Below are 24,422 nucleotides of genomic sequence, written 5' to 3'. Positions count from 1 at the left end.
AGCAGACTTTGCATCACGCTGGAAAATACAGTATTTCCTTTACTGTGGTTGTTCATTTAAATTTGATTGCGTTTTCTATCGTGTTCTTTGCCACTCAATTAGCTCTGTTTCCAGACATTAGCATAATTGCTTGTGGTAAAGTACCTGCAGTTTTAGGCGAGCGTTCTGCGAAGGGCTGTGAGGAGAAGGATGGGGAGGTAATTAAAACTCTAATCACCTTTTTGTTCTGCTCCTTGTCTCTTTTGGCTGGGGGGGGGATGTGGTGAGACCGCAGGTGGGGCAGGTCCTGTGGGGGGAATCTCCATCAGCCTGATCCAGTAATTCTGCTGGATCTTCCCTGGTTTCTCCTGTGATGATTTTGCTGAGGAGCCATCCAGCACTCCCTGCTTTATCTTTACACACCGACTATAAAATGCACCGAGCTCCCCAGTTTTTCCTTGGCAACTGCTCTAGATGAGAACTGGTTTGTTTCTTATTTTTTTTTTCCCCAGACCTAAATTTTTCCTCACAGCTCCAGGTCACTTTTTTTTTTTTCATTTTTCTTGTTTTTCAGTATCCTTTCAAATGTAAACCCGGGCTTTGATCAGCTGTCTGATCCAAGGGCTCTGATGTCAGTATGGATGCTTCCCTATGCATGTGTCTAATTATGGTGCTGGTCTCATCACCTGCGAGTGTTTATTCTTAGTGAGCCCTAAAATCATTTTAGGGTCAGTGCTTTCCTGCTCCCACTGCCCAAGCTTGGCCCAAATTCCCTTCCTGCCAGGTGTGCATCTGCAGGGAGTCACAGGGGCAGCTCTGCCTTGGAAACCAAGCCCTTTAGGATCAGGATAAGAGCAGGAAGCTCATCAGGGATGGAAATGGCTCCATCAGATTTGCACAAACAAGTCTGTCCCCGATTTGCATCCCTTGGTGCTGGCACTGCTGTGTGCCCCCCCGCCCGAGTGATGCTCCAGAACGATCTGGAGCTCTCTAAGAATGTCCTGGTGAGTCAGAGGACATGGAGCTCGCAGAAGCACCCAGAAGAGTGCTCTGGCAGCCCAGCCCAGCCGGCTGTTCCTTCAGAAGCTGCTTCCTCCACAGCAGAAGCCTCTTGGGGAAGTACAGCCTGTCTCGAAGCCGAGTGCGTAACCACCTTAGCCGGTTTTCTTTTACCACATCCTGTTTGCTACAACACCAGATTAGGAGTTTCTTTAGAAAAAAGAGGCGTTTTGAGGGGTTTTGGAAGCGTTCAAGGTCAGGTTGGGCAGGGCTAGGAGCAGCTTGGCTAGTGGAGGGTGTCCCTGCCCATGGCAGGGAGTGCAATGAGATGGGATTTAAGGTCAAACCAAGCCATTCTATATATCCAGAAATATGTAAATATCCATAATTTACATATGGAATCCACTCTGCTTCACAACTGTGTGAAAATTGCACGTGGAGTCCTTGTCACGGAGAGCCCCTGCCCTCAGAGGGCAGGTGGGAATGAGCAGATCAGGGGCTGCTGCAGCCAAGGCCTTCAAGGGAGTCTGTGAGATCATAATATTGCTTTGGAACAGGATTATCCTGGTTATTAAATGCTTTGGGGCAAACTTTCTGCCAGTTACAACCCAGTGACTGGGCTTTCAAACAAACTGGGAATGGAGTTGGGTTAGGAATCCTGGGATGTGATCTTGGAGCATCCACAGCTCCATGGTTCAGCCTTGGCTTCTCTGGTGGCTGCTTGAGACCGTGGTGAGGGCCAGCAGGCTCTGCTGTCATCTCTGGAGCTGGGGGGACGTGGCAGTTCCTTCACACCCTTCTCGGTTTCTCGTCTCTCACACGGCCGTTGGGGCTGGGGGAAGGATGAGAACAGGACGTGTTTTAGCTGGTTCAGCAGCTGGTCTTGCTGCACTGTGAGTTTTGCACCTTTCCTAGGAAGTAACTTGCTTTTTTTTTTTTTCCCCCCTGAAGGTGGCTTAGTTTTTTGTTTTTTTTTTTTTTTTTTTTTCTTTGTGAATTAATTAAAACAACTTGTAGTTGACGTAAGAAGTTACAAATTTTTTTTTTTTTCCTTATTTACCATCCACTTTCGCAGAGTGAGGGATGATCTTTCTGAGGTGATTCATTCCACTGTCTTCCATATCCTCCTCAACCAGCTCCAAGCTGGAGGTTTTCCCAGCAGGAGAGAGAAGCATTTTGCCATCTGCATCAGGGGCTGGTTCCAACCCACGGGGGCTTTGTGGGGGCTCTCAGCCCCTTCCCTGCTCCCCTTGTCCTCATCCAGCTCAGCATGGATCATGTTTGTTCTGCAGCTCCTCAGCTCAGCTTCCAGAGAGCATTTGGTCTGTTTGGTAGCTCCTTCTGCACAGGGAATTTTTTTTGTGCCTGCCCTTCTCATTTTCAGGGAAATGTGCTCAAAATGACCCTGCTGGCTGCTGTTTCCTCCAGCTTGGTCAGGGATAACTTTCTGTTAAAAAAAAACCAAAACCCCAACCAAAACTGGGGTGAGAACAGCTACAGCAGTTTTTTTTTGTTTGTTTGTTTTTTTTTGGGGCAGTGAATTATGCTTTCTGTTGCTTCTTTCTCTAGTTAAGGACTCATATTTCATTATTTCAGAGCTTTGGTGCTAATCATTAGATAGGAGTTAAAATCTGTTGAGAAAAACATTCGTGCTCTTCCTCTTTCTGCTGGCACCGTGCTCCCTGAACTGCCTAAAAATAACAGGCTGGGAAAAGTGACTCCCTAGAGCATTATTTAAGCTATTGTTTAATTTAAGCAGAAGATCTATGTGCTGTTGGCATTGTGGACTAATTAAATAGTCCTCTGAGGAAATAACAATGAAGGCTATAAAACTTGGTGGGGAGTAAAGAAAAGCACCTGAGTTTTTGGCTGTGAAGTGAGCAGGGATGAGTTTCTGAGCTGTATCACGAGCGCTGTGATAAATTTGCTCTGTCCTGGTACTTTGATGTTAAATAATGTGCAGCCAAGCAGCAGACATTGTTACTTGGTGGGTTTTCTGTAAAAGCAGGGGCACAGGTTGTTTCTGCAAAGTGGTTTTATTTTGAGGTTCTGGTCCTGACCTGGCAGCCACCACACAGAATTAGTCACCACCAAAATTAGGAAGTTGTCTTCCAAACAAAAAAATCACATTTAAAATGCTGTTTGAAGACTGATCTTCTTCTTTCTCATGGTGTTTATAATTTTCAGCACAAGATCAGCCTGGGATGTGGGGTTGTGGAGAGGCTGCAGGAGGTTCTGTGGAAGCCCCTCTGTCCTTGCTCAGTTCTGTGATAGTTAAAAACAACACAGGAGCCCAAACCACAGGGAGACATCGGAAACTGTGTGGCTGCAAACTGAAACAGAAACCGTTGATGTGAGATATTTCACAGGGGATCTGCTCCTCACACCATTCTCTGCCTGCACCAAACAAGGCTGGGGGTGTGGGGGGGACAGTGAAAGAGAGAATCCCTGCTCCGAGCCTTCTAAAAGTTGGTGTAGTTTTCTGGTTTTTTTTCACCAAATGAGTGTTAGATTTAAGGTCTCTTTATTATGTCATAATTTCAGTGTTGCTGGAAGCTACATTTCTTTCAACACCCTCTTATTTTGTGGTAAAATAAAGTGATGCTTGGCATGATTTGCTTCGAAGATCATTTTGAGGGGTGTTGCTGAAGCTCCTGCTGTAGATTTTATGTGCATTGGAGTTGTCTGGCTTGGTGTCAGGGATAAAGAGTATCCAAAGGCACTATGAAAATGCATCTATTCATTTTGGATTTTCTTTTGATGATAAATAATTGAGTATTTCTTTGTTGGGCTTCAGCCCTGATCTGCCTGCCTGCCTTTGTGGGGGGTTGAAGATGCTGTGTTGTGTGATTTCCCAGGGGAACTGCAGATTAAATCTGAGCTTTAAAATAGGAAAAAAAATATATACCCTATCATCTGGAACGTCCCATGATGGATAATGTACACATCCTGGTAGATTAGCATTTATATGCAGTGCAGTTGTTGGGAGATAGAAGGCATGGGGAGAAAGTCTTTATCTCAGCAGAGCAGTGCAATTACACGGTTTTTGGGTTAAATTATCAAGAATTCCAGGCAAACTGGCAGTTTTGAACTGAAGTAGCAGCATAGGAGAGAAGAGGAGAGTGTTAAGGAGTATTACTCTATAATAGAGAGAACAGATAAGGAATTATTTGCATGGCATTTCCCTTGGCTGTTTCCAGAGAACACACACAAACACAGGCACACCTGCCCTGCTCTGCACCTGCCAGAGGTGTGTGTTTGCTTTGCCCTTGAAATCCTGTAGGAAAATTCATTCCTTTTGCATCAAAAGGGCCCTGGGTGGTTGGTTCAGCCTTCTCCAGCCTCTTCTTGAGCTCTCTGTGTTGTGGCTTAAAATTATGTGGGGGAGGTTTAGGCTGGGTTTTGGGGAAAGGGTTCTTCCCCTGGAGAGTGCTGGGTGCTGAACAGGTTCCCCAGGGATGGGCACAGCCCTGAGGCTGCCGGAGCTCCAGGAGCACTTGGACAATGCCAGGGACAGCCTGGGATTGTTGGGGTGTCTGTGCGGGGCCAGCAGTGGATGACGATCCAGCTCTGGATATTCTGTGTTAACACTGTGCAGAGTGCCTTCCATCCCAAAGTGGTGTTTCCTCTCTGCTTGGCCTCACTTGAGCTTTCTTCACCCCTTCCTGATGGAATCTTCTCCTTGTGCCCCACCACTGTTCACACAGAGTCCTGATTTCCTCTTCTTCCCACCCAGCAATTCCTCAGTCAATCTGAAACAGTTGCATTCCCATGGAGTTTTTATCAGTGTGTCTTGAAACAGTTCACAGCTAATTAAGCCTCTGAGCGCCCCTGAGAAGTAGGGCAGTGTTGGTTTGCCGTGTCTGTGAGGTGGCATGGTAACAGCTTTAATGAGCTTTACCTGCACGGCTGTAAAAGCTTTATTAATATTGGTAATAAAGCAGATGCCCTGGGCCTGCCATTCCCATCAGTGGGATCAGAACCAGCACCAGCCAGTAGAATCTAAATTACTGGAGCTATTAAGTGTTCTCACTTTCAGCAGTGCATTTAAGGGATAGAAAGGTCAGAGGTGCAGAGCAGAGGAGCTGGAGAGCTCTGGGTATCAATTACCCCATTTCCAGATGCTTTTATTGATCCATACAGCATTTCTCCTATAAAGAACATGGGCAATACACCTGACAATCCCCTTCCCTGAGTGTCCTGTGACATCCTGCTGTCACCTGTGTGTCCATGGAGGTGGGATAGGTGGGCTCAAAAACATGCAAACCAGTTTCTTATTGTTTCTAGATACTTCTACCCCTGATTTCTGTGATTAAAAGGGGAAGAGCAGCAGAACCATTTGTGTCTGAGCCTCCAGCTCACAGCAGCTTTCTCAGAGAGCCAGAATGAACCAGAGGAAGAGTCAGAAATTCCTGCAGCAGAATCAGCTGGGCTCTGTCACTGTTGTTTTGGTGGTTTTGCTGCTCTTCACCTAAGTGCTGTGTGTATTTACTAACTGAATACTGCTGGCTTTGTGTTTTGGTTTTGACCATAGCACAACAGTTCCTCGATGCTCTGCCTGAACAATTTGGCTCTTCACAGTGGTTCAGATATTGAGCAGAGTTTGCTGAGGCAAATGCTGGCACCAGGGGCTTGAGAACACCCTTTTGTTGTGGAGTTATTCCATGTTTTCTTTATCAAATGATGCTGTCACCTTGCTGCCACTAAAAACCACACCTGGATCTCAGCCCTACCCGAGGAGCAGAGCTGCATTTCCCAGTGGAGTTTGTGTGTTCAGTAATTGGTAACAGAATTGGTAAATTCTCAGCTTGGAGCAGGGCAGAAGGAAAAGTGTGTTTCTCAATAATAAAGGGATATTGGCTTGTATTATGTAATTAATTTAAAAAATGTTTATAAAGGAAAAATACTGGTCAGGAAAATAACAACTTTCACATCCTTGGTAAGGCCTCAATTGTGATGTGGGGAAAGAACAGATAAAACAAAGTCCAATCCACCCCCATGAGGTTTTAAGGCTGCTCCTGCTTGCTAGCTTGCTGGCACCAGTTGCAAAGGGCTGTGAATTTCTTCTGTTTACAAGTGAAGAAAAAAGAAAACCTCAATTGTTGTGTATTCCTTGATGGGATTTAGTGAAGGAATTTAATCACATTCTTTGGATTGAAATGAAATGCTTCTATTCTGTGTTTAGTGGTCCTTTTAAAAATTAGAATATTTTTGTGTATTTCTGTTTAGTGTTTTTACTCCTCCATCTTCTAGAGGAGCTTTTTCTTGTGTAAAACCCACTTTTTTTCTTTCACCTTTGATATGTTGAATGCCTTTGATTTTTGACTTCAGTCAGCTGGAATCTGCATGTTAAAGGAGACCAGAATATGAAGGATACATAGTAAATATGGTTCAGAGCTAAGTTTTCCCCATTATTTTCTCTGCATGGCTTTAAAAAAATGATTGATCACACATTCAGTGGTCAGAGCTGCTATTTCATGGGGATATTCAGAAAATCCCTGAGTGCTTTGGGTTGGAAAGGACCTTAAAGCTCATCCAGCTCCACCTTCCACTGTCCCGGGTTGCTCAGAGCTCCATCCAACCTGGCCTTGGACATTTCCAGGGATGGGGCAGCCACAGGTTCTCTGGGCAGCCTAAATAATGATAATTGAATGCTTTCAGTGAATCTGTATATTCACTGCTTGGGATGCTCTACCTGGCTCAAGCTTTTGGGGTTTGACACAGAATATTTGTGAATATTCCTCCATTATGTTCCCAGAGTCAGTGCTGGAGGAGCAGCTCAGCTCTCCTGCTCTACAAGTCTGGTGTTTAGAAAGAAGGCTGATCAGACTTCAACAATGATTTCCCTGGGTGAAAACCTATTGGAAAATAGGCCTGGAAATAAAAAGTTTTTCTCTGACGACACTTAAAACCTTTTAGCCAAAGCTTATTTTCATATAATGATTTCTAGACCTCATTAAACAGGCTACCTGGCAACTTGCAGCCTCATTTTGAGCTCAGTTTGGTTCTGTTCTAGGGAAATTGTTCTGTTCTCCTCACCATTGGATGCACGTCCTCATGAAATACAGTTTGTTCTTTTCCCCTGCTTTCCATGCACAGGAATATGTTTCAGTCTGTTATAATGTATTATTTTTAATGCAAAGGGAACGAACATTAGGCTCAATTAGGAAAGAATGGAAAAGGGAAAGGAAAGGAGTGGAATGTGTGATGCTTTCTGGGCTGGGAGGATTCTTGTGGCTTTGAACCTTGCCAGAGCACAATTCCTACACAGCTTTCCCCGGTGATCTTTGTTCCTGGAGAGGGAAATTGGTGGTTCTCTCAGCTGTGGAGCTCTTAGGTGGCCTGAATTGCTGTGTGCTGTGTCAGCTCTGTGTGGGCACTGCACAGAGCAGCAGCCTGAGCCTGGCCTGGTGTTCTGTGACAATTGCAGCCTGGTGGGAATCACAGGTTTTGTGTGGTTTTGTGTCCATGACCCAGATCTGTTCCTGGTGCTGATGGATCTGCAGGTCACCGAGGGCTGTTTCAGGAGGCTGAGCACACCCACAGCTGGATTTAAACACAGCTGTGCTGTAATGTCACTGTGGTGTGGCAGCTCTACATAAGTGACATTCTTGGGGAGGAGATGCCCCAGAATCCCAAAATCATTTGGGTCAGGAAATTTCCTCCCAGAACCATCGAGTCCAACCTGTGCCAAATTGCCACCACTGAGTGCCCCATCCAGGAATTCCTTGGGCATCTCCAGGGATGGGGACTCCAAACCCCCCTGGGCAACCCCTTCCAATGCCTGGCCACCCTTTTTGGGAAGATATTCCTGCTGATTTCCAGCCTGACCCACCTTGGTGCAGTGTCCTGACAGGAGGTGCAGTGTATGAGACATCCTCTGGCCGTGGCTTCTTGCTGTTACCCGAGCTCACCAAGCAAGAAAGATGATGAGACTCATCTTGGAATGACTGAGATTGGAGCCCTCCAAGTGCCCTGAGCAGGGACAGAGCCTGTGTGGCAGCCCTGAGCACCATCCCACATTCCCAAAGCTTTTCCTGCCCGGGAAAGGAGCCCGTGTCTGGTGCAGATGTCACTGCTGCTTTGTTTGTCAGGGTTCTGTATTTATACACAGCACGTTTTGGGGAGGATTTGGAAACAGCTTGGTATTTTTGTTCTCTAATTTGCTATTTTGCCTACTAGAAAGAGGCTACATCAGCGTTTTGGACCACGTTCAGGCCTGCTGTAAATAGATGCAGCTTCCTTTCAATCAGTGACATTGTGAACGCTTGTATCGGGGCTAAACGTGGCTATTTTTAACTCTGCTCTCTCACCTAGTCACTCCTGTTTGCTTTAATAAGATTTTTATTTACTCCTGTTAAAAGGTCAGTTGAATCTGATGCTCATAAAATTCCAGTTAGAATTAGATAAGTCGTTTTCTCCGAGTGTTTTATGGTGGAGCTCCTCGTTGTTGTCCTGGTTTATTTTATTTATTATTCCGTGCTCTCAGCTGCCCGACAGGCATGAGGAGGTGGTGTTGTGGCTGCAGGTGACCTTTAGACTGCTGGAGGAGGCAGAGGCCAGTGCTGACCCCCGTGGCTGCTGCCCTGGGGGGGACATTGGGACAGCCACAGACGGGAAAATGCCACAGAATAGAAAATGAGAAGGTGGCTTTAATCCTGCTGAGTGAGGCCACATCTGGGCTGTGCTGTTCAGTTCTGGTCTGCACTGCTCAAGAAACACAAGGAGCTCCTGGAGAGGGTCCAGTGGAGGCCACAAACGTGATGAGGGCTCTGGAGTGTGTGGCTGGTCACCAGCAGCATTTTTGTTCTTTGATTGTGGGAAAGGCTGAATTCTGGAGACAAAAAACAGGGGTGGAGGGATGCTGTTGATTAGAGTCAGGATTTCATGCAAAATTCCCATGCTCATGCTGGAAAAACACAATTACTTGGAATAAATACTGAAGTAAACATTCATGTTCTGTCTTAAAGAGATGGGTTAACCTGGTTCCCCTCCTTGTGCCAGGGACCTTGTCCAGCTGAGGATGAGCTCTGTGAGTACCTGGTTATGGCTGAGCTGCCTGACCTGATTCTGCTCTCCCCACCAGCCCATCCCTTCCTGCCTGTGAGCCTCTGCAGACCTCAGAGGTGGCCTTCATCCCTCCTTGAAAGACATTTTTGCCTTGGTAATTAGAGTCAGTGCAATTCATGGCACTTGGCAAATTTGTCTTGGGATTGTAAATACAAAGCTGAAGGGGAAAATGGTTGTCCAGAGGCTGGAGCCCAGAGGAGCTGGGTGCTGCCTCACACTCTGTGTGTGTATTATTGATATCATCCATCACTTTGGTGTTGCCAGAAGAAGCTCTTAAAAAATATTTTTCCTTTCCCTTAACAACCAGTGATCTGGTTGTTGCAGAAATTATATAGTTATAGCAGAAGGAATCTTTAAAGCCAAAGCTGTCAGCATCTTTATTTCATAAATAATTGCCGGTTCTTTTTAGCTGTTACTTAACGCTATCATTTTATTAATTCCTGCTTTCTGTTCCTGGGCTTATTTTTCTGTGTGCTGTTAACTGTGCTTATTGTGCTCCTCGTCAGCTCCCCCTGAACTTCTTAAAACTCCTGTCACTTACTCAATGCTGCATCTGTCACTTGGTTGTGCCATTATGTGAGAGCTGCAGTTTCTGGCTGATCATTTTTCACTCAATCCAAGAGCAGCAGCAAAGGAGGAGATTTCCTTTGTGCTGCAGGGGAAGTGCAGGGTCTGTTGATAGAATGGGAGGTCGAAACAGAAACAATTCCAGTCTGGGGAATCATTTGGCTCTAATTGGATTTGTCTGAATTGCAGAATCACTGAATGGTTTGGGTTGGTGGGGACCTTAAAGATCATCCATGGGTAGGAGTACCTTCTACTATCCCAGGTTGCTCCAAGTCTTGTCCAGCCTGGCCTTGGACATTTTCAGGGGTGGGGCAGGCACAGCTTCTCTGGGCAGCCTGTGCCAGGGCTTCAGCACCTTCACAGGGAGTGATTTCTTCCATATATCTCATCTAAATTTCTATTTCAGTCTGAAGCCATTCCCCTTGTCCTGTCACTCCAGTTGTCCATCTTCCTCCTATCATAAACCCCACAGATTCGTTAGACAGAACCTGTAACTTTTGATGCAAAATCCCTCTCCAGCTTCCCTGCAGCCCCTTCAGATCCTGGAATGTGCTGTGAGTTCTTTCCCCAACCTTCTCCTCCCCAGGCTGAGCCCTCAGTCTGTATATTTTGGGTATATCTGGGTTTTTGCAGTGCAGTGCCAAGGGGCCTCAGGGAGGAGCAGCCCTGTGTCCTGTGGCTGCATAAGCCTCTGATTGTTCCCTGTGCCATGGGCTTGGGAACCTCTTCTTTCTCTGCCATAATTAAATTGAAAAAGTTTGGAAAATACTGAGCAGGGCTGGAATGTTTGGCGTGGCCCCGCTGGAAATGTGTGTTGGTATATTTTCACACTCCTCCCACAGTTGTCTTTGTGGTTTATTGTTGTGTTTTTTTGTTGTTTGTGGGTTTTTTTGGGCACCAGCCAGGAGCTGGGACAAGGCCAGGGATTTTTCTTTCACTGCATTCAGAGCTGTTTGTGCCACTCTTCAGTCTCTTAATTACCCAATCTTTGGTTCATTGTCCCAGAAAAGTTCAGTCCATTCAGCAGGATTCTGCTCCGTGCCGCTGCTGGTTCCGTCATGTGGGAAATAAGGAATTTGAATCAGCTCCCAAAATTTCACTTTTTTGTCCTCAAAAAGCCAAGCTGGCAAGGAGAGGTGGAGGTGCACGGTCTGGCTGAGGAAATGGGGGACTTTGGGTGGGTTTGGCACTGATGGGGACATTTGTGCCACAGATTGCTGTGTGAAATTCCAGGGTAGCAGGTGCCAGCTCAGAGGCAGGGAAAGACAGAGCTTCCATGGGATGAGGCTTGTGACAGTGCATTAAAATGCTCCTAATGGAAGATTCTCATCTGCAGCCTGCTGGGGTCATGCTCTAAATTACTTGCAAAGGAACTGTAAAGACCCTGATGTAATTTATTGAGCAATAAAACCCATTAGAGGTAACACGAACCGGTAATTCTGAAATGGGAGTGCAGAAGAGGTTGTGCTTCAGCAGTGAAATGTAGGTAAATCTCTTACAAAAAAACCCCAAAACGTGAATAGTGCTTAGTTTTTACTGGGAAAAAGAAAAAAAAAAAAAAAAAAAGAGAAGAAAATGTGGTCTGTGAAGAGGAACAGGATATTTTTGTGCATTATGGAAATGCCTGATCAAATCCTCAGCAGGTGGAAGCAGTAATGGGCTTAATACACCTGTGGGAGGTGAGGCAGGCTTGGGATCCTTTTGTGCTGGAAATGAAGAGCTGGAATCAGAATCCTAAACCTTGGCAATTGGGGATGCTCACACAGGTTTATACAGCCCATGGTGGAACTCAGGTGGTTTCATGAGCCTTTTTACAAGTGTAATGAGACAAGTTTTTCTGATTTTTTTCTGTTTTTCTTTCCAGGATTTTTGCTCTTTAAAGACTATTGCATGAATGAGATCGATGAAGCTGTCCCTCAGCTGAAGTTCTATGAGGAGGTAAGTGCTGGTGGTGATGGAGCTTTGGGGCTGCCCTGCTCCATCAGGGAATGCTGAGAGGGAAGGAGAGGGACATTGCAGCAGTGTGGACTGGTAGAAAAGGATCTGGGATGAATTTGCTGGTGTTGGGGTGACACTGAAACCCTTCAGGTCCTTCCCAGCAGTTTTTCACCTGTGGAAAAGGCAGCAGGGGGGGATTGTGGAGGGATGAGGGGTGGGAGCTGCTCAGATGGTTCAGGAGCTGCTGTGGCAGAGGGGACACCAGAGGTGGCTTCAGATGGATGAGTTGTGTCCCTTGTCAGGAGATGCACAGTGCCTGTCAGCTCCTTCACTGGGTAAGACACATCCCAAAGGATCAATAATTCCAAGGAATGCCCTGGCCCTGCCCAGCCTCTGCTGCTGCAGGGTCTGAGCTCCATGGCTCCATTCAATCATTCATTCCCTGTTATATTTGTGACCCTGAATAAAGCCCCAGTGAATCCTGTCCCAGGTGCTGATTTCAGGGCAGACCTGCCCATGCCTGACGCTCAGGGTTAATTAGAGCTGGGATAGCCTTGGCTGCTTCACTCATGAGCTGAGAATTTAACTTTTTTCCTTGCTATCAGTACAAACAGCTGGGATCAATTTGGAGATCAGTCCTCAGCAAGGCTCCATTCCCTCAGATCAGATACCTGCTGTCAATAAAGAATCTTTTTCTATCATTTCCATCTCTTTATACACTGAAGATATCACTGTCATAAGTAATCCAAAAAGGCCTGTTGTACCAGATTATTTAGCAAGATATTTTTGGCTGCCTCTTTATCTCTGAAACAATTCAAAATTGTATTTTTAGGTTATTAGCAAAATGTTGCCTCAAAAGAATTTCGGTGCTTTGTCATGTACTTCTGGAAAAATCCCATTAAAGATATTTAAAGAGAGGTTCATTGTGTTTTCCTCTGTGACATACCGGATCCAGGAGCTTTTCCTTTTTTTTATATATATTTGATTTACTTGCTGCATTTATTACACATAGAATAATCTGAGTACATTGCTACATTAAAAATTGCTTGATGTAGAAGAGCTCTGTACTCCAGGGATTTCATATCACTGCAGCTGGAGTCACGATCAGGCATTTAACAGGATGAGTGATTCATCCCGATCGGTTTCAGGAGGAAAAGAAAAGAAATTAAAAAGAAAAAGGGGGGAAAATTGGGGAAAAAAAAAGGAAAAAAAGAGCTTCTAAATACTTGAAAACAAATGCATTCTGATCCCAGCTTTTGAGGAGATCCTTTTGATCTCTGTGGGGTTCTGCTGAAACCCCTGAACACTGAATGAGGAGTTGGGTCCTTGAACAACCAAACATTGAGGGATAGGAGGTTGTTCTCAAATAAGACAATCAGATATCCATCAGCCTTCCTCCTGTACTGCTAATTATTTTGTGTCATTGCATTAATTAAAAGTGTTTCTTGGGCAAAGACATTTTGAGTCATTTTAATTATAAATTGGTATCAAGGGGGAAGCAGCACAGATGGCAGATCGGGGTGGGACTGGTGCCTTATCATGTCAGCAAACACCAGCAGTACAGCTAGAAAGATACTGACTTTAATTAATGTTCCACCTCCAGAGGTAGGCTGGTTCCAGTTTGTCTCTTGATAATTGGATTTGATGATCTTGGAGGTGTTTTCCCAAGCTAAGCAGTGCTGGGGTTGTGTGGCACAGAGCAGATCTGCTCACCGCCAGGGATCTGGATCCCAGGGTTTCTCCTGGAAGGTCCAGAAAGCCAGTGCTAAGTCTTTCCCCTTGCATCTTTTTTTACATTTTGTCACTTCTGGAAGAGCTCTTTCCTTAAATATGCTCCAGAGGACCCTTGGACTGGGTGAACTTTCTGTTTAGGAACTGCTTTTCAGGTTTTGTTCTGTAAATGAACTGTCTGGGGTTGCTCTTGTTTCACCTGGAACACACTGATCTCCTACAGCACACCTGAGGAAACTTGATGTCTTTTGTAAAACTGTTTTTTAGCCACTTTTATGGTTCAGATCCACAGTGTAGCTGAACTATGTGAACATTTTGAAATGTGCTTTATATTCTTTTTTGGACGTTTGGACCTGATGTGCTGTGATCAGGGAATTTTTGGGTTGGAAGAGCCCTCTCAGCCCATTGAATCCCACTGTTCACTCAGCACTGCCAAGGCCACCACTGAGCATGTCCCCAAGTGCCACATCCTGTTAAATCCCTGCAGGAATGAGGATTCCACCAATGGAATGGGACTCCACAATTGGAAAATCCCAATATTAAAGGGAAATCCCAGCTGTAACCGTGCTGTCAGGGGCGATTTTTCATCAATAAAGAAAACAATAAAATAAAACTTCAGCCCAAGCCCAAAATAAAATTTCAGACCAAGCCAAAACTCTTTGTTTTGACCCAAAGAGTGAGAAATCCCCAGGAGATGTGTGGTGTGTGCTTGTGCTGCAGATCAAGGAGTACGAGAAGCTGGACTCGGAGGAGGAGCGGCTGTCGCGGAGCCGGCAGATCTACGACACCTACATCATGAAGGAGCTGCTCTCCTGTTCCCACGTGGGTATCCTGCCCTTTCCCCCCCTTCCTGGCAGCAGGAATTTCCCTTTGAAATCCAGCATCTGGGTTTGGCCAAATTCAGAATGATGCTTTTTTTATTTTTATTTTTTTTTTATTGAGGTGTAAAAGTTGAGGCGTGCTGCGATTTTCATTAAATTTGGCGGCACGCAAAGGAAGTGTCAGTAGATTTTTCTGGTTTAGGATTTTTTAGACTAAACGTCTATGTCCAAAAGGGTGAAATAAATGCAGGGTGTGTGTATAGAGATGTGGCTAAAGTCACTGAAAAGACACATTTCCTCTAGCTGAAGTTTGGGCCCATTGATCTGTTCTTAACAGTTTCATGTGCTCTCATTTGAAAGAAGGATTTGCAGGTGTTTTATTCTGGCGGTGTCATGCTTTGGGTGGAGGGTTTAAGCTTTTATTTTTTTTTCTTATTTCCCCCAAAATGCATTATTTTATTAGTAAGAAGTTCATGAGTGCTTCTGGCTCTGGAGCTGTGCCTGTAAAGGGATTTTTCATGGATTTGTTAAAGGAGGATCATCACCCCCTTTGATTTTTACCTTCCTCCTCCTCATCTTCCCCTCTCCTGCTTTTCTGCTTCAGAATAATCCTGTTACTGGATCATTCTGCACATTTCACACAATATTCACTGTAATATACCTGTGGGAGGCCCTATTGATTCCCCTTGGGGTCGGTGTTTCTGTGTGGGGAAAAGAACAACAGTGCTCTGACCTGAAATGAAACTCCTGACAGTTCCAACTGTTTGAAATCTTCCTTTTTCTTTTCCAAAAGCCTTTCTCAAAACAAGCTGTAGATCATGTACAAACACATTTAGCCAAGAAACAAGTGCCAGCCAGCCTTTTCCAGGTGAGCTTTCACAGTCTGAACATTCAGCTTCACTGACAGAAAGTGACTTTTTAAATACTCTTTAAAGAGACTGAATAAATGGGACTGGTACATATTCTGTGCTGTAAGTGGGATTGAAATGCTTTTCCAAGTCAAAATCACAATTTACTCTTGTTATCTATAATATTTTCAAGCACATTTAGAAAAGCAAACTATACCTTGGTGTGTGAACAGAAGAGTTTTTATAGTTGTGTAATTTTGAGCCATTAAATGATTTAGAGTAAATCACTTTCCATCAGGAAGATGCTCATCCTGTCAGGTTGAACTGAGCTGCAACAGTGGAGAAATAGTCTTAATCCATCATGGGGGTGTTTGTAAGCTCAAGTGTCTTTTATCTAAATCTGGTGGATTTTTATGTGCTGAAAGATGTGGAGGTTGCCCCTTGCCTGATGTCTGCAGTGCTCCTGAGCTGGAAATTGGTGATTGCAGTGCTGGGGGATGATGTCTCAGCTCTACCTGGGGGGAGGTTGGGCCCTGACGCACCCAGGGGAGGGATTTCCCTGGAAAAAGCCACCTGGGATTCCAAGGTGCTGATCTCTCAGCCAGGACAGGGAGGAGAGAAGCACCACAGAGATGAGGGAGCAGCCCTGGGAAGTTTGGATTCCACAGGGGTGACAATTTCTTGGTTAAATACATTTGAAAGAAGAATTTTTTTGCCCCCACACCCCTTAAGGTTTCCTAGCTGATTTTGTGTTTGACTTCAGGGCAGCTGCTCAGATTCCTAAAGCCAAATAAAGCTAAAATGCTTTGTTGAGGCTTCTTTAGGACAATCCAGGATCTGTGTGTTGGATGGGATTGAAAAAAGCCATTTATTGTCTGCTTAAATACTAATTGTGTTTCCTCACCCTTTTTTAGCCATATATAGAAGAAATTTGTGATAGTCTCCGAGGAAAAATATTTCAAAAATTTATGGAAAGGTATGAACATGGAATATTACCTGAATTATCTGCCTGCTGTAGTGGGAAGCCAGGTCCTTTCAGTACTGCTGTAAATAAGGCTAAAAATGTGTATTAATGCATGATTAATCAAATTAACCCAGCTTTGTGGGGTATCCTGATCAGAGTTAGGGTGTGTGAGTGGAACAGCTGGAAAGCTCGGGGATTTCTTAGTCAGGGCACACAGAGGTTGGAGTTTGGGCTGAGAAAAGGCAGAACTGGGGTTTTGGGGATGTTCTGTGTAATGAAGAATTGAAGGCACAAGTTTGGCTCAGCGGAGCAGCCCTTTCCTGCTCCTGTGTGTGGCTCAGGAAAGCTCAGCTGCCACCAGCAACCCCCAAATCCATTTTCTAAACTGGTTTGGTGCCATTCTGTGATAATTATAAAAATGCCTCCATGAAGCTGTTATTTTCTTACTTTGAAAATAAATACTTAATTATTCATGTAGGAATAAGCAACTATTTTATTATATTTTTTCCCAAAGCCTGTGGTATTGCTGATGTCTTCCCTATTTTAAGATAAAATGAGTTTTAAAATGTTCCTTGGAGTATAGGGAGGTTCATTAACATAAATCGAGCTGCCTGTGGTTTTTTTTTTATAATTATCTTCCTCTTGATGTAATTTAAATGTTTGTTAGTTCCAAACACAGTTGTTTAAAAATTGAAAACCATCTTGGAATGATTGAAAACCGTGCAAGAGAGCTGTGGGGACACAGTGAGCACTTGCAGGGACAAGGTTATCTGCTCTCTTTCTCTCCCAAGGATGTAGAACATGGAGTGTGCTCTGCCTAGGAATTGTTTTTCTTGGTGGGGGTAAGATTACAGTTGGTGAAAGGAAGGCTGTCATTTATTAAATACCACCCCACGCCCTAGCTCAGACTAGATTTTAAATATCAGAGTCTTGACATTTCCTGTAATACTCTACACAATAGTCTCAGACAACTTTTAAACTTTTCTTTTTTTTTTCTTTTGCAGTGACAAGTTTACTAGGTTTTGTCAATGGAAAAATGTAGAGCTAAATATTCATGTAAGTACTCACAAGTATATTTATCTTGTCAGAGGCTGATACAGGAAAGAGAATGTTCAGTTTTGAATCCTGCTCTGCAAAGGCCTCATTAAGGAGGGTGGTGGATGTCACTGCTCTGCTATTCTTAGGCACAGCCCTGATGATTCCTGTCTGGACGTCCCCTCTGCCTTCCTCAGCTAATGGAATTTTGATTTTTTTAATGGCTGAAAGAGCTGAAGTGCCAGAATTTCTGCTCTTTACCAGCCCCAATCCCCGTCCACCTCCCTTCCCCACTCCAGTCTGCGATCCCAGCACCCTTCCCTTGGCCTCAGCTTTTGTCCCTCTGCACTTGTGTGTGACAACTTGGGCTGCAAAAATAGCCCTGAGTGAGGCTGGCAGATTTTGGGAGCAGCAGCCTCATTCCCCTTGGTGCCACTTCACACTGTAGTGCTTCCAAGTACATGGAAATATCAACAATGAGGGGCTCCTTTTCCAACACAGTTGGAATTACAGTTGAGGATCTCAACACATTCATGGATCATTTAGATGTTTTCACATAAAGGTTTTTTTAATGCTGGAAAAATGAAGGTTTTGTTTTGTTGTTTCTGTTTCCACTTGCAGCTGACCATGAATGATTTTAGTGTACATAGAATAATAGGAAGAGGGGGATTTGGTGAAGTGTATGGCTGCAGAAAAGCAGACACTGGAAAAATGTGAGTATCACCCACTCTGTGGCAGAGGTGATTGTAAACTCTGGAGTAGTGAGGAAATCCTTCCAATCATTTCTTAGGAAATCACTGGGAAGCAGCATCACATTGCTGTAAAGTTCTTTGTGATGAAGTTTTATCCTCAGAATTCTGGTTCCTGGCTTACTGCAGGCTCAGTGGATCCTGTTCAGCTCCTGGGGACATGGAAATGTCCTGTCAAAACCAGTGGAAGATGCAGATGTGTTCTCAATATTTTGAACATTTCTTTATTTACACCTCAGCCTTTCATCTTGCTTTTCTTCTACAATTTCAGTCCACAGCCCATCCTTAAACGTTTCCCCTCCAAGTGAGCAGGGCAGATGTCTGACTCCTCTTGCATTTATGTGTGCCTGACATCCTTGATAATAATAAACTTCTGACTCTTAACAAGTGGAAGACATCTTAATGTTGCTATTATTACATTCAGTATTTCTGCAGTGACTTCAAGTATTTATATTAATACTCTTACTAACAACGCTGGCTTTATTCTTGCTTTGGTACTTTTTGTCCATGTACAGTTCATTCAGTTGTCCATGTACAAAAATAAACATTTTATTTAGCTTGGGGCAGGCTCAGCAGGCAGTTCTCAGAGTCCCAGCCATCTCCATGTCTGAGTGTCTGAGCTGGGCTCTGGCAGGAGGTGGATAAACCCCTGGGAAGTGAGAAGGGCAGGAAAAGTGAAGCAAAGGACAGGTTTTATTAGATATAAATAGAGCAAAGGGAAGCAAAATGTGGGAAAACCAACCTTCTTTTTCCAATTTGAAGCAAAACTTAAGGTGAGGTTCAGCTTCTGGGTAGAGGTTTGGTTTAGTTCTTGATCCAAACCTGAGCGCCCATCCCTTGTTACAGACATCTTTTATGGAAAATCCTTTCCTTAGGATTTTTCCTCCTGAGAAGCTGAGAGGCCTCAGGAACAAAATGTAAACATTGATTATCTGATGCTGTGGAATGCAACAGGTGATCTGTGATTGGGATCATGTGGTTGTTTCTAATTAATGGCCAGTCACGGTGAGCTGGCTTGGACAGAGCTGAGCCACAAACCTTTGTTATCATTCTTTCTTCTTTTATTCTTAGCCAGCCTTCTGATGAAATCCTTTCTTCTATTCTTTTAGAATAGTTTTAATATATATCATAAAATAATAAATCAAGTCTTCTGAAACATGGAGTCAGATCCTCATCTCTTCCCTCAACTTAAAACCCCTGTGAACACCACCACAATCCCTAACCCAGCTCCCGTCCCCTCCAGGCTGCCTCTGCTGCACTTAGAGCTGCAGACTTGATTTGGGACAGAATCCCAGAGCAGCTGTGGCTGCCCCATCCCTGGGAGTGTCCAAGGCCAGGTTGGATGGGGTTTGGAGCAGCCTGGGATGGTGGAAGGTGTCCCTGCCCATGGATTTAAGGTCTCTTCCCACCCAGACCATTCTGTGATTTCCATCAGCCTTGAACACCCCCAGTGCCTCTCTCTGGGCAGGGCAGGGTCAGGGGTTATTTTTACTCACCCTTCACAGACTCCTCAGCAGGAACACATGAATATATTCCCAGTCTGCAAACTTAAAATTCACCCTCACTCCCCCACTCCCAGCACATTGATGTCAGGAATGACGTGGCTGTTTTTGGGAGCTGGAGCTCCCAAAAGCTGAAGCCCTGGGGCTGGATGGGGATGGGCATTGAAACACTGCTGTAATGTGGTAATTTCCTAAAAATCCATGAGTGCCCATGTCTAGGAGTCTTCTGTGGAGGAGCACACATGTGTTTCTCACTGATGTCTATTAATGAACTCACCAACAGCTTGGAAAAATACCCAGCCTGGATCATATCCTCCTGTGGTTGGTGGTTGTTAGGGTAACATCCTTTGTGAGCAAAATTTTATTAATTTGTGTAGCACAGATGGTAGAAGACTAAAAAAGCTTTCTTGTGTGTATCTGACTTTTTCTGAGTAGAAAGAAAATTAAGAGGAAAAAAAATTTATAAAACTCAGCGTGTGTTCAAGATATTGCTTTCCTGATAGAGTTGAAAACTGTTGGAATTAAATGGTACCGTAACAGAGTTTCTGTTATTTAATTCCTAAGGCAGATCCTTGCTTGTAGGTATGAGAAAATGAATATATGTTGTGTAATTCCTATCTCACTGCGATGGTTTGGACATGGAGTTATTTGTTAAAGCACATTTCTCTGTCAGGAGGCTTCTGCTGGAAATGTGTTAATTCTGGGAGAATTTGGAGGTTTTTAGTTTTAGTGAAATGATGTTTTTTTAGTCCTGGGTTGAAGTCTTGCTTACAGGATCCTGTAAATGTGCATGGCCTGGCTGCCAGTGAATAGTCCTGACAGAGGAAATTTTTGCTGCTTTTTCTAAATGTTTATTTTTTTTTTCAGGTATGCAATGAAATGTTTAGATAAGAAGAGAATCAAGATGAAGCAAGGAGAAACATTAGCCTTAAATGAAAGAATTATGCTGTCTCTTGTCAGTACAGGAGTAAGTATCACTATGTTATTCCTTCTTCCTTCCATATAATGTAAAAGCTGTTACATATAATGCATATTCCATCAATTCCCTTGTGTGACATGCAAAAATTAACCCCCACTGGAGCCTCCCCCTGATTCTTGCAGTGTGTCTGAAATGAGAAGGGAAAACCAAACGTGCTTGATCAGTTTGGGTCCTACAGAATGAGCATCTTTGCTGCAGAGGCTTGAGGGGGTGCCCATTTCTGAGGTAATTCATCCTCCCACTTTCCTGACGTTTTAAATATCCTTTTTAAAGTATTTTTCTTTGAAACTTTTCCAAAACACGATTCTGGCTTGTAAAAAAGATTACTTTTTTTTTTGTGTAGTTTGGTGGGACCTAAAGTGCTCCTGCAGACAAAACTCCAGTTCATCTTCCCTTTCCTGTTACTGTGATATCCAGGTTTTTTTTGTTTCCTGTGTACTGTAGCTGAGTCAAGGTATATTCCAAGCCATCTGTTCTATTTATAAATTGGATTAAAATGCGATAAATTGAAATTTAAAGTTGAAACCATCCCTGGCGTGTGCAAAAAGCCATCACCTGCCTGGGGTTGGCTCCCTGGGGTCACTGCCTGGTGGCTGAGCTGTGTGGGGCTCAGAGGATGCAGGCAGGATGGTTGGTGGCTCTGCCCTCCCTGCAGTGACACCGTGGTTGCCATGGCTACAGGTGATGCTGGCAGGAAGGTTCACTTCCCTCACCTTGTGCTGCATGAATTAAACACTGAGTGTGGGGGCACAGCCCCTGTGCCCACAGATATGGGAGGTGTGATGGTGTTCACGGGGGTCTGAGGGTGAGGGAAGAGATGAGAATGTTGATTCCATGTTTCAGAAGGCTTGATTTATTATATTATGATATCATATTATAATTTCATAATTAATCAATATTAATATTATAATATTATAATAACATATAATTATATATAATATTATAATATTAATACTATAATATTATAATATTATTATTTTATATATTTCTATAATATTTTATATATTTATAATATTATTTATTAATATTATATAATTTATTATATATCATAATATTATGTATTATGATATGTATTATATTAAAACTATACTAAAAGAATAGAAGAAAGGATTTCATCAGAAGGCTGGCTAAGAATAGAAAAAGAAAGAATGAATAACAAAGGTTTGTGGCTCAGACTCTCCGTTCAAGCCAGGTGACTGTGACTGGCCATTAATTACAAACAACCACATGAGACCAATCACAGATGCACCTGTTGCATTCCACAGCAGCAGATAATCATTGTTTGCATTTTGTTCCTGATGCCTCCCAGCTTCTCAGGAGGAAAAATCCTAAGGAAAGGATTTTCCATAAAATGTGTCTGTGACAGGAGGGATGAGGATGAGGAGGAATTGAGTGTGGCTTTGTACCAGAGCTGTGCCAAGAGCAGCGTTCCCTGCGTGGCACAGAGCAAACTTTGTTGTGTGGCACCAGGGCTGTGCCCAGGGGATCTTCTCTGTGGGACACACTTTGGAGATGCTCAAATCCAGGCATTGTCCCCACTCTGCCATGGCCACCACTAAGCCAAGGAGAGCTTCCAGTGCCTAAAGGGGCTCCAGGAGAGCTAGAAAGGGACAAGGGAGATTGGCTTCCCACTGCCAGGGTTAGACGGGATATTAGGAAGGAATTATTGCCAGTGAGGGGGGAATTATTCCCAGGGTGCCCCATCCCTGGAAGTGTCCAAGGTTAGACAGGGCTTGGAGCACCCTGGGACAGTGGAAGGTGTCCCTGCCTTGCAGGGGTGGAACTGGATGAACTTGCATGTCCCTTCCAACCCAAACCATTCTGGGATCTGGGATTCATCCCTTTTTGATCAAGTTACCTGTTTTCACCAGAGATAAGTTGTGGTTTGTCCACGTGTGTCAGGATTCCTGAAAACCAGTGGGGAGTGGGTCTGTAGCAGGGACTAGACAAGAAATAGAGGCAAATGAGTAATAATTGTCCCATTAACTTTAATTTGTGATGCTGTGGCTCCAGCACTGGATGTGAATTTGCATGTCTAGAGCTTCCAAGGGAAAACAGATGAGAAGCTGCTGGTGGAGGCAGTTTTCTCCCAGGCCAGCACACAATGAGGCTTTAAGCAGGGGCAGCAGCAGGAGGAAACATTTGTTTCTTTTGTTAAGGATTATCAGCTAATTACAGTGACATTTCTTTCAGACTCTCAGAAATCTGAAGGACTTTGAAGAGAGGTTTTGTACAAAGTGCTGCTCATTCAGGTCAGGTACAGGAGAGGCTTGGAATATGCAGGATGAGATGAGTTTGAAGGTGGTGGAATAAGAGAATTCCTTCAGTCCCTGAACAGAAGCTGGGAGGCTGCAGTGGCTCATGCTGTGTGCCCAGGGACAGTTCTGCACTGCCCAGAGCAGAGTGGAGCTGGGAAATCCATCACAGCACAATTAGTCATTTAACTGGGAGTCCAGATGTCTCTGCAGAATGCACAATAACAGCTGTGCAGATGACACAGCTGGTTGTGTAATCAGCTCTGTTCATCCACCTCAAGCTCTGGCATTCCCCTCAGCACTCCTGGAGCAGGGAGCTCCCATGGCTGTGTGGTGAGAGCAGCTTTCCATTTCCAGTGGGTTCAGGAGTACAACAGGCACCTCTGCAGAGCATCTGGAGCCTCTTGGATGGCCCTGGTGGCACCAAGCTGGGCTCTGCAGGGCTCAGTGTCCCTTGGTGCCAGTGCTGTGTCACTGTGGTGTAACGGGGACAAACTGTCACTGAGCTTTGGGTTTCCTCTTCTGCAAGACACAGGCCCCATCTTCCCCTCCCACAGAGCCCTGCAGGCTGGAAAGGCATTGTGAAATCCTTGGAAGGTCACAGAGTAGGGAAAAGATTTTACTTTCTGTTAAAAAGAAAAACTTATTTCATTTCTGTAGTAGCCAATATTTGCCTGATTTTATTGAAAAACTGGAACATGGAAATCACCGAGGTGGTGATGGACCCTGTGAAACCAAGGTGCTGGTGGAAGGAATGATTATCAATCAGGAAAAGATTAATCTTCCATTAATCTTTTCCTGAGGGTAGGAGGGGATCATTCCATCTGTGTTGCAAGCCTGGGGCTGTGCAGGGCTGTGCCTCCTCTCTCTTGTGGCTCCCAGGTTTTTCTTTCCAAAAAACCCTCAGCAGTTACAGCTGCCCTTACCCAAATCTTTTTGAGATGATTTTACTGATGGCTGCATTCAGAATTTCCTCCAAGGGATGATAAATACAATCCCAGAATATCCTCAGCTGGAGGGCCCTGGAAGGACACCCCAGGAGAGCAATAATCTGGTTTTTTGGAGCAGAACAGGTACTTGGTCGGTTTTCATGTGTTTCAAGCAGTGACATGTCAGGGCAGAGCTGCCCTCCAGTTAAACTGGGACACAGCTGCTCTGTGCTCTGCCACTTTTGTCTCCTGTTTGCTGTCACTTTGTGCCCCAAAGCCTAGTGCTTGGCTTTCAGGGAAGAGTTAAACCCAAAGGTTTCCTCCTAGAGCACTTTTTAGTGTGCTAGTGTCTTTAAAATATCACATTTCTACTTTTATTTTTTGGTTGCTCTAATTTTTTTTTTCCTTCCACTTGATTTATTGCCACAAATTTGACTTCAGCAGTTCTCTGGACTCAATCCAAGATTGTTTGGATGTAAGGAACTCTTTCCAAACTGGTCTTAATTCACACATTAATGTCATAATGTTGCTTATTTTCATCAGAGCAGAAAGTTGACTGCAATGAAGAATTGCTCTCCTGGGAAATTGGTTTTATTGCTTTATGTGTTCTTTAAAAAAATAACTGTAGGGTGTTTTTTTTTTTTTTTATTTTAATACTGTAGAATACTCTTTTGCTGGGGTTTTTGTGTCAGGAAAATACTGCAGTACAGTTTTTCTCTCTGTTAAGCAAGGAGAGGGTAGTGATGAAATTAGGAATGCTTGCACAAAAAAAAGAGTTATGCATCACATTTACACTTCCAGATAACTTCTATTTTTAAAATCCATAAAAATATAAGCAAGCTATGTTCTGGTGTAGAAAAACTTTTTTATTTGTCTATGTGTGGAGTTTAAATTCTACCACTAAATCCTTCTGGGTAATTAGATTGCTTTGAAATTTTAGGAGCCCTGCTTGGGGACACTTCTGAATTACCCAGTCGATGCAGGAAATTAAGTTAATAATTCTGCTAAAGCTGCTGTTGTGAAGTTAAGTGGCAGCTCCAATAATCCCCAACACTG

General features: G+C 44.1%; 1 protein-coding gene across 1 annotated transcript in view; it reads left to right on the top strand.

Moving 5' to 3' along the window:
• The window catches only part of GRK3 (G protein-coupled receptor kinase 3), a 61,376-nt gene that overhangs the window by 15,872 nt on the left and 21,082 nt on the right, over positions 1 to 24,422 (top strand). Inside the window, exons 3-9 of the mRNA XM_063172819.1 lie at positions 11,480 to 11,553; positions 14,005 to 14,106; positions 14,899 to 14,973; positions 15,868 to 15,929; positions 16,922 to 16,973; positions 17,574 to 17,665; positions 20,071 to 20,170. Coding sequence (XP_063028889.1) covers positions 11,480 to 11,553; positions 14,005 to 14,106; positions 14,899 to 14,973; positions 15,868 to 15,929; positions 16,922 to 16,973; positions 17,574 to 17,665; positions 20,071 to 20,170 — 557 coding nt within the window. The remainder of the gene's footprint in view (positions 1 to 11,479; positions 11,554 to 14,004; positions 14,107 to 14,898; positions 14,974 to 15,867; positions 15,930 to 16,921; positions 16,974 to 17,573; positions 17,666 to 20,070; positions 20,171 to 24,422) is intronic.

The sequence above is a fragment of the Melospiza melodia genome, chromosome 20, assembly GCF_035770615.1.
Source record: "Melospiza melodia melodia isolate bMelMel2 chromosome 20, bMelMel2.pri, whole genome shotgun sequence".
Classification (NCBI taxonomy): Eukaryota; Metazoa; Chordata; class Aves; order Passeriformes; family Passerellidae; genus Melospiza; species Melospiza melodia.
Note: the sequence above shows the minus strand (reverse complement) of the source record. Positions and strands in the feature narration are given on the sequence as shown.